General features: G+C 38.8%; 1 protein-coding gene across 1 annotated transcript; it reads right to left on the bottom strand.

The window, feature by feature from the left end:
* Positions 1–9613: 9613 nt before the first annotated feature.
* Positions 9614–13208, bottom strand: LOC144667307 (uncharacterized). Its single transcript, XM_078528697.1, has 6 exons — positions 12986–13208; positions 12090–12284; positions 11517–11578; positions 11226–11326; positions 10484–10867; positions 9614–9737 (listed from the first exon to the last, which is right to left on the bottom strand). The coding sequence occupies exons 1-6, from the start codon at positions 13206–13208 to the stop codon at positions 9614–9616; spliced, it is 1089 nt and encodes a 362-aa protein (XP_078384823.1).
* Between the last annotated feature and the right edge of the window lie 433 nt (positions 13209–13641).

Below are 13641 nucleotides of genomic sequence, written 5' to 3' on the forward strand. Positions count from 1 at the left end.
ATAGCTTTTTCCTCCAGCTGTAGGTTTGTACACGTTCCCGGCGAACCAGATACATCTTAGTAGCGTGACTGTCACATCGATCGCAACATATGTATAAACAGTTCAGTTGAATGTCCACTTTTGGAAATGTTTTGATCCGCAGATCAAAACAAACAGTTATCCAATCACTGCTCGAATTTGGAGTCACATGATGCGAGTGCTGAATCTGTCGATCGAAATCTAGAAAAGCGAAGTGTGCAGAAGTCGAATTTGAATGAAACAAGCTTCGTTCTATTAACTAAATGGAAATTCACAGCTTTAAGAAAGAAAAAAATATGCCATTGACCTCTCTTGGCCAGGAATAAGTAAAGCGGAGACGAGCGCTTGTATTTTAAATCCTTTTCTGTCGCGCGCTATGCAAATCAACACTAATCACTTGGTTTTAAGTAAATTAAAAGAACTGAGCTATGAACTCCGCTTTTCAAATAAGATATACTCTCATAATTTACGCCACGTCACATTGATTAAGGAACTTAGCATCCCGGGCATTAGCTTAGCGGCGTCTAGAATTCAAAAATTAAATGCGACCTCGCAAACTGACATGAAAACATTTACATTTGGTATCGTGCCAGAACTGACCGGTCTAAGAAATTAATGCTACTCGAAGGTTAGCATAAGTGTTTGCGTTAAACTTATAACTTGTTTTCTATTAATTTAACGAAAAAATAAATCGTTTCGTAAAAGCCACACGAATATTTGGCGCAACTGAGTCAAGAAATTAGATCACGCGTCGAAGGAAGCGACACATTACCGTGACATTATATTGCTGTAAATCAGCCTGGCTTGGTAACACAATAAAAATATAAGAAACGGCAGCTCATAATCTGCTGGTCTTGCAGTGAAAACATAAAGTGAGCTGTACTGAGCTGTACTGAGTTTTATCTTGCAATAAAAAATTAGTCACAACAAACCTTTCTAACATATATTTCATCAACAAATTGGCATCCAAAGGTGTCAAACTCTGCATCACAAAATAACTGGCCAGGAAATCAAACAAACCGATGACCTCAATTCGAAGGCTAGCTCAATCAATTGAAAACATCATGGCATTTGGAGCTCCTTATAAACATATCAAAAAGACCGTCAGAACTTCTAGCTGGTTAGAATTAAGTTGACTACACTGAAATGAACATATATACATTGAAGTCTCCTTCGCCTTCCCTGGCATGGCGCAATCACAATGTAGCAGCTCGCCAGGGTTCTCATTCCTTCCATGTTCTTTCTGTTTCTCTAATTTCAGGTTATCAAGAAATTGAAGCGAATCGAGAAAATAATTTCCTTCGCTTCAGGCGAGTCCATGCTTAGTTGCTTTCGCCAGATAACCTTCCTTTTAATACATTTCAATGTACATTTGCGCGTCAATGTGCTTTTGCGCGTTTCAGCGCGTCGACCTCCGGTCCACTGAAACCAGAAAGAAAACAAAGCTTGCATCCTGTAGTCCTTGTTGTGTCTTTAAACACGTCCAGTAAATAATCTTTGGCGATCCTGGATATATTTAAGATGTTCTTTGACGTCAGTTATCCATCAAGTCATCGACTAAAGCGAACGAAAAGAAGCCCAAACAGATGAGTTATAAGCAGTCTCATTTTGCGTAGACGATGGCTTCCAGCAAAAATCGCGGCCCATCCACCCAAATTGCGGCCCATCGCTCAGATTTCGCTTAGAGCAACTAGAATAACTGTAGAACGTCTCTGAATTTTTTCAAGACTCACAAAAATTTTTCACAAGAGATACACTGGATTAAAGCTGAAGAAACGACCCAAAAGACAACCAAAACAAACATACGCATCGAAAGTAAATCCTCACCTACGCGCACAATCCGCCGTGATTTTACACAATTGTCACGCATAACGCTTCTTCAATGCTTTCTTTGTGTTGTGTTACCAACTGGCAGGAAATGCACCCCAGGAATACTTGAAAAAAGGCAAATATAGAATTCAAGTGGAGTCCACTCGGGAAGACTTGACAACCGCCATGTTGTTACGTCACGCTATTGTTTTCCGCGTTTCCAAAAGTGGACATTCAACTGAACTGATAAAAGAAGCGTGGAAGTTCTTTGCATCGCTGACCGTAGTTTTGCTCATAGCCGCTTTTGATCGGGCATATTCCTCTTAAAACGTTTGCAGGGACATGTTAAAGATTAGTGTTACCACGCATATAAGTAGTAAACGGTGAGCCGAGATCGATACGTAAATGCTGCGGCCATCTTGTGTTTACAACTGGTGTATTAGTTCCCAGTCCCCTACGAGCTTTACATTTCAGTGAGCCTGACACTTTTGAAGGGGAAAGTAAGTGAAATATCTAAGATCCGTTAGCAGGATTCATAATAAAACAGTTTATAGCAGCCAGCCGGCCAGCCAGATCATAATAAAAGGAAGGCAAGAAAACTAAGGGAAGAGATGGAAAGAGTCTGAAAAGAAAACTGATTTTTTTTAAACAAAAACAAGAATTATATTTCTATAATAAAAATTTGGTTTGTATCTGATCTTAAAATCGGTTTAAAAAGTTGGTAAAACGTATAGAGCTGAATTTTCGGTACTCTCTGTTACCTTCATCAGAGTTAAAATTGGTTCAGTTTTTGCATAATAAGTTTTTATACGCCGCCGGTCTCTAGGGATGTTCCCAATGCTAATTTAACTTGTGGGAAATGCACATGCTCATTCACACAGTTAAATATAATGTCCTGGATAGAATGTAGCGCTTCTAGGAAAAGGCGTTGTTGCCTATTGTTGACATTTCTTTCTAGAATTTCAACATAATGTGGATGAATGTCATGGTCTGTTGTTTCCGCGTGAAATCTTATTGCGCTTTCGTTATTAGATCTTGTGCCAGGCTTGTGCTCTGCGCCGCGCGAATTCCATGATCTTTTGCTCTTTCCCACATAGGCAAAATCACATGTTTTGCATTTGACTTTGTACACAATTCCCTTGATCTGATTTGTGGCGGGGTGGTCTTTTTGTTTCTTAAAGATACTGCCCAGTGTTTTAACAGGCTTCAAAGTGGTTCGTTTGCTTTCTCTGCTAAGCACACGTCGAACTCTCTCGGAAACACCCTTTATGTAAGGGATTGAAGCGTAAACCCTTGGACTCTTTTGACTTTCCTGGTTTTCTGAGCTGAAACAAGACAACGATCGATGAAACTTTGGGCGTATCCGTTGACTTTAAGGTCACCGATTACTTGTTGTTTTTTGCTCTTTTTCTGCTCAGAGCTCGAGGGAAGATATCTGGCACGATCCATTAGTGTCTTTGCTACAGCTCGTTTGCTTTGCGCGGGACTATGTGACTCGAAGGCGAGATATTTTTTTGTGTGCGTGGGTTTCCTGTACACGCCATACACTTCCACTTGACCACTCGCAGATACCGTGTTATAGTATCAAGGAAAGCTATGATTTGGCCTTCCGCGCCTGTAGTTGGCATTTCTATCGTGAATTGGATATGAGGGTTAATGGAATTCAAATGGCTGTGAAAAACTCTGATGCTTTCCTCTTTAGGCACGCATTGGAGTCGTCAACGTAGCGGCGCCACCAGTGCGGATTTACTGGTGCAGAGGCTAAGGCCTTTTCCTCAACTTCTTCCATGACTAATTCGGCGTTCACTGCGTTGGTGGTACTGAGTTCCTTCAGATGAGAAATAGCTGTTGTTAAGTACGAAGGGCTTAGCCTCTGCACCAGTAAAACCGCGCTGGTGGCGCCGCTACGTTGACGATTTTAATGCGTGCCTAAGGAGGTTCAAGAAATTATACAGTCAAAAAACCAAGAAAGTCGAGAGAGTCCAAGGGGTTACGCTTCAATCCCTAACATAAAGGGTGTTTCCGAAAGAGTTCGACGTAGGCTTGTACCAAAAGTGCTCGTAAAAAAAAGCATAAAAGAAGTGCTCGTTTTTTGCCAAAAAAGTGCTAAAATAATGCTTATTTTTTTTTTAAAAAAAAGTGCTCGTGGGTAACATAAAAATGGTCACTTTTTTCCGATTTTTTTAAAACATAGAATATTAATTTTTTCAGATTTTCAGTTACATTTGTCAAAAATAAAATGTAACGATCAATGTTTGATGTCAGAGTACGCTCTCGAGCTATCTCTGCCTTGGCTGGCTGACTTCCATTGTTCCTCGATGACAACGTGGATGGCGTCATCTTAGAACGAGTGTGATGGACTGGGTTTCTAGAAGGCAACCACTGACGTATCAAACCTATTCCCCAGGCCTCCACGGCTCCTTTGACTAAAATGAGGGCTAATGCATCTTTGGGCGTCATAAATAAAGTCAGATTGTGCTTTTTAACACAAAATTAAACAAATAGTCAGTCGAAAATCCAAAATAATGCTAGCAGTGCTTTTTGGGATAAAATGTAAAAAAAAAAATGCTTGCGAAGCCAAATAATGCCAAAAAAATTCTAGCACTTTCGGTAAGAGCCTAGTTCGACGTGTGCTTAGCAGAGAAAGCAAACGAACCACTTTCAAGCATGTTAAAACACTGGGCAGTATCTTTAAGAAACCAAAAGACCGCCCCGCCACAAATCAGATCAAGGAAATTGTGTGCAAAGTCAAATACAAAACATGTGATTTTGCCTATGTGGGAGAGACCAGAATATCATGGAATTTGCGCGGCGCAGAGCACAAGCCTGGCACAAGATCTAATAACGAAAGCGCAATAAGATTTCACGCGGAAACAACAGACCATGACATTCATCCACATTATGTTGAAATTTTAGAAAGAAATGTCAACAATAGGCAACAACGCCTTTTCCTAGAAGCGCTACATTCTATCCAGGACATTATATTTAACTGTAATGTGTGAATGAGCATGTGCATTTCCCACAAGTTAAATTAACATTGGGAACATCCCTAGAGACCGGCGGCGTATAAAAACTTATTATGCAAAAACTTAACCAATTTTAACTCTGATGAAGGTAACAGAGAGTACCGAAAATTCAGCTCTATACGTTTTTACCAACTTTTTAAACCGATTTTAAGATCAGATACAAACCAAATTTTTATTATAGAAATATAATTCTTGTTTTTGTTTAAAAAAAATCAGTTTTCTTTTCAGACTCTTTCCATCTCTTCCCTTAGTTTTCTTGCCTTCCTTTTATTATGATCTGGCTGGCCGGCTGGCTGCTATAAACTGTTTTATTATGAATCCTGCTAACGGATCTTAGATATTTCACTTACTTTCCCCTTCAAAAGTGTCAGGCTCACTGAAATGTAAAGCTCGTAGGGGACTGGTAACTAATACACCAGTTGTAAACACAAGATGGCCGCAGCACTTATCGATCTCGGCTCACCGTTTACTACTTATATGCGTGGTAACACTAATCTTTAACATGTCCCTTCAAACGTTTTAAGAGGAATATGCCCGATCAAAAGCGGCTATGAGCAAAACTACGGTCAGCGATGCAAAGAACTTCCACGCTTCTTTTATACATATGTTGCGATCGATGTGACAGTCACGCTACTAAGATGTATCTGGTTCGCCGGGAACGTGTACAAACCTACAGCTGGAGGAAAAAGCTATTGATTCTGAGGATACCTAGAATTCAGAGATGACTGTAAAAGCTGAAACAGACATTCTAAAGCCAGGTAAGAGAGCTTAAAGGGTTATAGTATGCGAATTTATCAGAAGAATTTGTCACGACGAAGATTTTTGTTACCTATACATATTGAAAATTTCCTGGATTTTAAGCGGTTGTCAGCTTTGTAGACTTGAAGTGCTGACAAATTGTATTCTTGTTTTCAAGAAAGGGTCATTTATAGATTCTGTTCATGCAATTAAGTAGCCTCAAGCAGGTGCCACATTTTCAAAATTTGCCTTCAAAGTTGGGCTATTTCCTTGTTTCGTTCAAAGCTGGATTAGGCGGGTCGGAAATCTTGTTTTGTCCTATGAAGAAACAAGAATGAATCATAATTGAAACATTGCTAAATAAACTACAATGTTGATTTTATAGTTTACAAAAGAACTGGATCTTGTAAGCGAATATTTATTTTTTGAGAGCAATTGCAATATGCGCCATTTTAACCGTTTCGGAAGGCGGGTAATTGCTCTGGATCGGACCAAACTTCGATAGATCCTAAAAAACATAAAGTAGAATTTTTAATCAAATGAAACCCATTTTATTAATTAACTAGGTAAAGGCTTTAAAATCCCAGCAAATGAGACAATTCGAATTCTTGAACCAAAATCGATGGTCGGAAATAAACGAGACGCCCTCTTAAAGCTCGTTCGACCGAGTCCGCCATCTCGGTGAAGGAATCTCTTGTCTGCAAAATCGTCATGTAAGGCGCATACAAGTGTCTTGGCCCAAAATCGCTAGGTAATTGGCTAATTATATCCACTTCCTGTACACCAAATTTGGAAGGCAACGGAAGTAACGCGAATTTCTCAGAATTTTTTTGCGATTTTTGGTCAAATTCGACCAAAATCTGGTGCACGTGAAAACTAAAGTGTGGAACTGCTAACGTAAAATTGCGGTTATAAGCCCTGGGCTTTTACAACTTCGCAAGAGGTTTTGGGTGGCTTATAAACGGAGAGGCTTATATCCGAGGGGGAGAAGGGGGACTAGCTTATAACCGGATGTATTTTTGTTGTTGTTTCCAGGTAGAAAGGCGTATAACCAGGGGGCTTATAAGCGGAGGGGGGAGGGGGGGGGGGCGGAATTTTACGGTATTACAACGGAACCATCTGCGGTATTCTGGCAGGGCGTGGTGAATACTGGATGCTCTTCGATATTGTTAAAGGAGGGCCGCTTGTTGCTAATTATATAAAGCATTGTGTTGAATTTTCCACGTGCTAGGACCTGGTAAAAACTGGATGGCTCCGGGCGGTTTCTGATTTTCCTCAAAAGTGTGGCGAAACGATGGAAAATTGTCACCCAGTTAAACTGCACACTATATTCACCACAGAATTTGCATTTATGGAGGAAGGAATCCCGAATACCAAGCAAAAAAAAAATGCAAGACTGCCAAACAGCCGTATTTTAGTCGAATGCACGAGTTCTTTGAATGAAAGATCTGAAGCAAATGCCAAGACGGAGAATAAGACTGGTTAAGTCTTAACAGGGGTGGCTCAACCATGCAAAATAGTATAAAAAATGAAGACAGTGTCGACACTAGGTATGGTGTAGAAATTGTTGAAAACTTTAGCTAAAATAAATTTTAAATATTTGCTAACATTTACCTTCCTCTTATAAAAAAAAACCCTACATCCATCCCCTTAGAAAACACCTAGATCTGCCTCTAAGGAAGTTAAACAAAATAACCGATGACTCTAAGCCTTTGCTTTGTGGTTTATTTTTTTATTAAAGCAAACAAGTATAGAAAAACTAAATTTATGCTTAACCTAACTCTAAAAATCATGCAAACTAAAAACTCCACCTACCAAGCAATATTTTTGCACAGCTCTGACTCAGTTAATTGTGGAGTAAATGCGGGTAAATACGACAACAATTCTATAACAGATTTATGTTTCAAGTAAGTGAGTTTTGTGATAATTCATTACCACATTCCTGCTCAATATCATAAAATAAAACTCAAAGTTTCCAACAACAATAAACTTATCTCGACTTGGATGACAAATTGCTAATTACCCGTCTGATGCAGACATCAGAGAAAATACATGTTATGGGTTTCAATAATAAAATGCCTTCCACCAAGTTATAACCAGCAACTCTGAGCTCACCTTAAGTTATATTTTACCCCATTTAGCATACTAGTTAGTTACATTCCTTTGTTTTTAAAACAAAATATTACTGTTTCAGCTAATAACCGAGACACAATCCCCCGGTGGTGTTGGTGTTGGAGGTGGGGAGGGGGGGGGGGGGGGGGGGGAGAGGAAGGGGCGTGCCGCTTGATAGAGTATGAACTTGTCTTGAACATGGTGCTGATTTGAATACTTATGTTGGCATCAACACCAAACAAGATTATCATGCCAGTGGGACAATTTGTACTTGCAATGGTCAAATTTTGTCCTAAATAGGTTTAGAAAATTCGGTATTTTAGTTAAATAGGGCTGTTCCAGAGTTGCACGGCAGCTTTTGGGCAACTTTTCATCTTTCAAGCAACTTTTTTCCAAGATTGCTGAGTGTTCTTCGAAGGTCATACGAACTTTTCCGAGCATTTGTCGAACTTTCCAAGATTAACGAAATTTGCCGAAGATTTCCAAGAAAGTTCAAAGGATGCTTTAACTTTCGGATCATTCAGCATTAAAAACTCGTTAGCAAATATGACGTCATCGGTATCTTCACGAATACTTTTTTATAGTAAAATATTTTTTTTTTAAATTCAACAAATTTTGGCCTTAAAATGTTATTAAGATATTTTTTTGTTGCAGCTAAATATCGTGAACTGCTTAGAAATCTTCCCTTCAAAGGGAAATTAACATAATATATTTGGAGAACTTTCTTATAAAAAAGCAACGCTTTGGATTTTATGGAGAAACTTTTGAGCCACTTTTTTGATTTTCGAGCAATTTTTGAGCAACTTTTGAAGAAAATTCGAGAAACTTTTTTGAAATTTCGAGCATATTTGGGACAGCATTAGTCTTAAACTTAAACAACCCAGCAGCACTTCCTTATCCCAACGTGTCAAGTAACCCACCACCCCACCCCTATTCCGGTATTATCTACAATAACCTAAATTACATAAAGGCTGTTTATATAAAGTATAAAAGTAACCTAAAAAGTTAAGACCATGTTCACCAGTTTTCTTGCAACTGGCAACACGGCGATGACATCTGAAAAACATTGCAAGTTGCAGAGCGCGTGTCACGCGTTGGAATTTTTGGCTTGCAACGAGCCTGCTAGAAATAACGTTGCAAGTTGTGCTTGGCATGTCACACGCAGTACGTTGTCTCACCACAACAGTTGCGAGAAGTCAAGGATAATAATTCTCTTCTTAAAATTTTCATGGCAATATTCTGTTGCAATGCAGGTTTCAATAATGAGGTACCACACGAGCAATCATTTTTTGGCAACTGACGATGCAACTTTAGTCGTGTTGCATGTTGCAAGACTGCATATTGCTGGGATGCAGCTGACGTCACGGCGGCCATGCTAGTGTACAAGAACAAAGCGTTTCCTTTGGCTGGGAGTTTCACTCTTTCATCATGCATGCAAATTCCGCGAAAACATTTTTTCTTGTTTTGCCAATGAACATGGCCTCGTTGTTACGTGGGTGTAAGCCAAGAATTGGTCGGTTTGTATGACATGGTCTTATCTAAATTGAACTCTACTCTTATGCTAAAACAAAGATAATACATACTTGTGCAGCGGAAACCCACGATTTCTCAAAACTCTTGATATTTCCAAATTCCTTTATCTCGGTGTAAGAACCTGTGAAATGTTTCTTTGTGCTCTACATTGTTTTCAGGTTCTTTCTTGTATCGTTCGTTCTTTGTTTACGTCACTGCTGAGTTTCACAGTTTCTTACACCGAGGAATATGAGCCCAAATTTCAGCAATTCAAACCGATTCTTCACTTCAACTTAAAGCGCTTAAATTTATTAAATCGCTCGTATCTGTTAATCAAGAATTGTTATCGAGATCGTGGGATTTCCAGTGCTAATTGCAAGATATATGCCTACTTAAATTCACAAAGAATAATGTTCAATATTCTTCATTTCAGCGACTTGTCCTTCAGATGTGATGTGGTGATCAGCATTGCCAACGTGAGCAGTGTTGTTGTAACTATTCGGGTCGGCCGACTTCTTTGAGCTTCGTCAGTGAATGTTGAAGAGAAAAAAAAATCATTAATAATCTGTCAATAATCTTGAATACGCTCATCCTTATCTAGCAAGGCACGTTTGCAAGATTTAGATTCACTTGCTCTGGGTGATTTTAAAAACTGCAATAACTAAACATGGCGTTGTTCACTCGTAAAAATTTTTTTTACGAGTGAACAACGCCATGTTTAGTTATTGCAGTTTGTTTATTTTGAAACAGTTAATTAGTTTCAGATATAAGTGGTTAGTTTTTTTTTTTGGTTTAGCCATTAGCTTTCCAGCTGAGAGTATTCTTTTTTTTTTCCTGTGCTCCATGCTTTGGTAGTAAAATTGAATTCATCACTTAATAGAGCGACGGGCTTTGAAGGAAATGATTTGATAAATAATAAGAATAATAAAAAGCATATATAAACAGTGACCGCTAAAAGGATGTCCTACTAACAATTAGGATGTCCTAATTGCACTGAAACTAGCTTGTAATGGAGGCTAATGAAAGTAATCATTTCAAATGCAAATGACATGGTACTCTTTTTAATTATATTTCCCCTCATTAGCCTCCATTGCAAGCTAGTTCCAGTCCAAAACCGACAAAACGAAAATAGTCTATTGATTTCCGAGAATTCGGTGTGCGACCGCTTAACAGGGGAGCACTAACAGAGAACTGTTTTAATAACACGGTTTAATTTTCATTTGATTTAATTGGCTAGCTGAAACTTGTTTGACTTCTGTTTTTCTCACCTGTTACTTCTCTTGCAAGCAAAGACAACGGCAACGATGATGATGGACAGCAGCAAAACACCTACACAAACACCAATAATAATGGAAGTCGTTGGTTTGGATTCCTTGTCACTTTCTTCTGTAGTTTGGGTTTTGGAGAACAAAGGCCGAACGCTCAAGATGGTGACATTTATCGACCCTCCAATACTCGACACATTGCTCTTCATGATGGCAACAAGAACATCTTTAAGAACAATATCATCCGAGACCGCTTGGGGAAATTGTAAGTAAAAAGCCAACTGTGCTATGAGAGCATCTTCTGAGAGCTGCTTTGGATAACCCGGGAGGATGTGAACTCTATCCTTAGAGAATACCAAATTGTTGGAAGACCGTTTTCCACGAGAACTGTAAAAGGTACGAAAAACAATAACAATTTTTTACAATTTGAAAAGAAATAGTTCAAAAAGCAAATACGCAAATAAATTATGCAAGTGATGGCAAAGAATACGGCATAGACCAAGTCGTCGGTAAGAAGAGAAGAGCAATTACGCATCAAAAGCCAGTCAAAGCACCCCCCTTCCCACCCCACCCCACCCCTGGGAAGATCGAGAAGACAGAAGCCTATTTGCCTATAATAAAAGACCCGGAGTTATGTCTTTCTCAGTGATACATGTTTGTATTAAGTACTTTTGAGGCCATTCTAGTGTTTGGTATTTACGTATTTCTTTTATCTATTTCTGTTTTTGTTTTTGTTGTTGTTTACCTTGCTGGAATTAATTGACATCGCGTTCCCTCAGCATCACAGTAAACTGTAGCCAGCCTTGCAACTACGATTTTAAAGTCATCCTCCTTTTGTTTGTTCCACTAATCGAACACACACACAAAAAAAATAAAAAAATAACTGAAAAGTCTATTACAATATCCCATTCCATATTTAGTTTAATAAACACAAAAGCCTTCTTGCGTTGGTTCGTGCTTTTATTTTTTATTTTCTATTGTTAACTTCATGTTTCGGCAATAATAATTAGAAAACACTAATGACTAAAGAAAATACCTTTTTAATGTCCATGTCTTTAACTTGCAACAGGACAGATTCCTCCATTGTCGTTAATGATGCTGTTTGAGGCGTAATGAAAGTGGAATGGTTGCTGAGATTAAAGTAATTAAAAAACAACAACAACAAGAAAACAAAGAGCAGTAAATACAAAACATAATGTAGTTAAATCCTTTTGAAACTACAAATGCATTTAGCCCTCTTCGTATTGTAAGGCAACGGAAATACAAGTGAAACTAAATTGCATTAGGTGAAGACATAAAAAATCCCAACGTAAACAGGTTATTTAATTATGTCATCCTCTCATATCCGTGTAGCTCCTTTATTTATGTGGTAACACCAACATTCTTTTTTAAGTAAGGTGACTCAAATTCACAATACCTCATAGCATAATAAGGTATTTTAATACTTCTTAAAATAAGTACATTTTGAAGGAAAGGTTCTCCGTCATATTTCCGACGGTCCCCATGGATCCATATGCAGAGACAGAAACAGAACACAATCATATCTTTGTTGTCGAAGAAAGCCGTCTCCGTAGTAACAATATCTATACTTTGACGTCTAAACTTTTACCTTCACATGTTGGTATTGCTTTGTTCCACATTCCCGGATGTTGGTCACCAGGGGCAACACACGTGACTGTTGACGAGCCATTCAAACGATGACCAATCGCACAAGAAAAGTTGCATTCTGCTCCATAATGATTATCACAGCTGCTCATGCGCAGTACACCACTTGGATTTACTGTCAGCGATGTACAATTGATATCTGTTGGTAAAAATACTTCAATAAATAAAAATTTCATATAAAAATAATAATTAAAAGAACAGTTCGATAATGGGGGCACTGGATTGGGGTGTGTCTCGAAGGTTCTTAAACCTTAACCCTATTTAAAAATAAAGAAAGCAAAACTGATACCTTTTTAAAGCCAAAAGCAAAAAATGAAACCCTATTAAAGGGGAGGAGCAGCGCTCCGTGGCGACCCAAATAACAGCTAGCCGGGCACGGCATCACACAAATCTACTAATACTTGAACAGATAGTTCAGTCTTTTAGCTTGGAGTTTATTGAACTCATTGCCAAAAGGAGCAAACATTATACCCTATTAAAGGACCGAGAACCTCAAAAACCATTCCCTAACCCGCGGCATATACCTATATAGCCCATATATGGGAGTACATACCTCCGCGGGCCCTGCTCGCCGAACACCACGGCGTGTGACATATATCGAAGTAAATCATAGTAAAGTTACACAAATTTTAAACTTTAAACGACAATAAAAAAAACGACTTTTCTTTCACAAGCCCGTCAACATATGCTGGGGTTGTCTAGTTGCCTCCGTTAGAGAACAGCTTTAAATAACAGTTTTCATTGCACTCGACTTGAAAAATCTGTTGGAGTTCTGCCACCTTAGTTGAATTAATTTTAACACGCTATGTGCAGTGTTAAACCAGATGTTAAAGATCGTACTTTGGCAAGTGAAGTCTTGTCCACTCCAAGTTCCACTATGCTGACATCTTCTTACTTGAGAACCAGACCCTATATAGCCATTATTACACGAGAACTGACAGGTTGTATTATAATTCATTGCTGCATTCCCTGAGCATCCAAGTCTTGTTCCATTGGATGGTGCAAATAACGCTGGACACGTGATCACTATCACGTGATCAAAACAAAAACAAAGAAGTAACATTAGACGCTGCAGTTGCAAAAACAGTGAATAAAAGCTAATAGTTCACTAAAGAGATATAAATACCATTTATGCATACTTGCTCCTTCTTAATTAGACACTACTTATTCGAAGTACCAGTATGTGTTGCTTCGGCTCAGCTCCGTTTGCTGGGGCCAAAAAAAACTTCTCATTTTGGGATCTTTTTGGCCGCATGTGTGGCCGTTAACATAACAGTGACCGAAAGATCGCATTACAAAAACATGTATAAAGTACCACCAAGCAAAGGTGAAAAGGCGAGGGGAAAAGTGTGTGTAAGTGTGTGAAGCCGAAAACAAGGAGTGGAGGTAGGGGAAAATGGTGTTCGCTTGTTGAAGACATCGCGCGAAAGAGAATTGCACACGCTTACGTCGATTCTATGTAAGGACACATGCAGAATATCCCGTATGACCGGAAT

Source organism: Oculina patagonica, chromosome 10, assembly GCF_052425735.1.
Source record: "Oculina patagonica isolate OP01 chromosome 10, crgOcupat, whole genome shotgun sequence".
Lineage (NCBI taxonomy): Eukaryota > Metazoa > Cnidaria > Anthozoa > Scleractinia > Oculinidae > Oculina > Oculina patagonica.

Bases quoted from the DNA above. Each gene is read 5' to 3' on its own strand.
- LOC144667307 (XM_078528697.1), bottom strand. From the start codon at position 13,208: ATGTTACTTCTTTGTTTTTGTTTTGATCACGTGATAGTGATCACGTGT. The intron at 12,285-12,985 runs GTACGATCTTTA...TTTTACCAACAG, and splicing joins ACAAGACTTCACTTGCCAAA to ATATCAATTGTACATCGCTG. The intron at 11,327-11,516 runs GTATTTTCTTTA...GTGTTCGATTAG, and splicing joins AAGACATGGACATTAAAAAG to TGGAACAAACAAAAGGAGGA.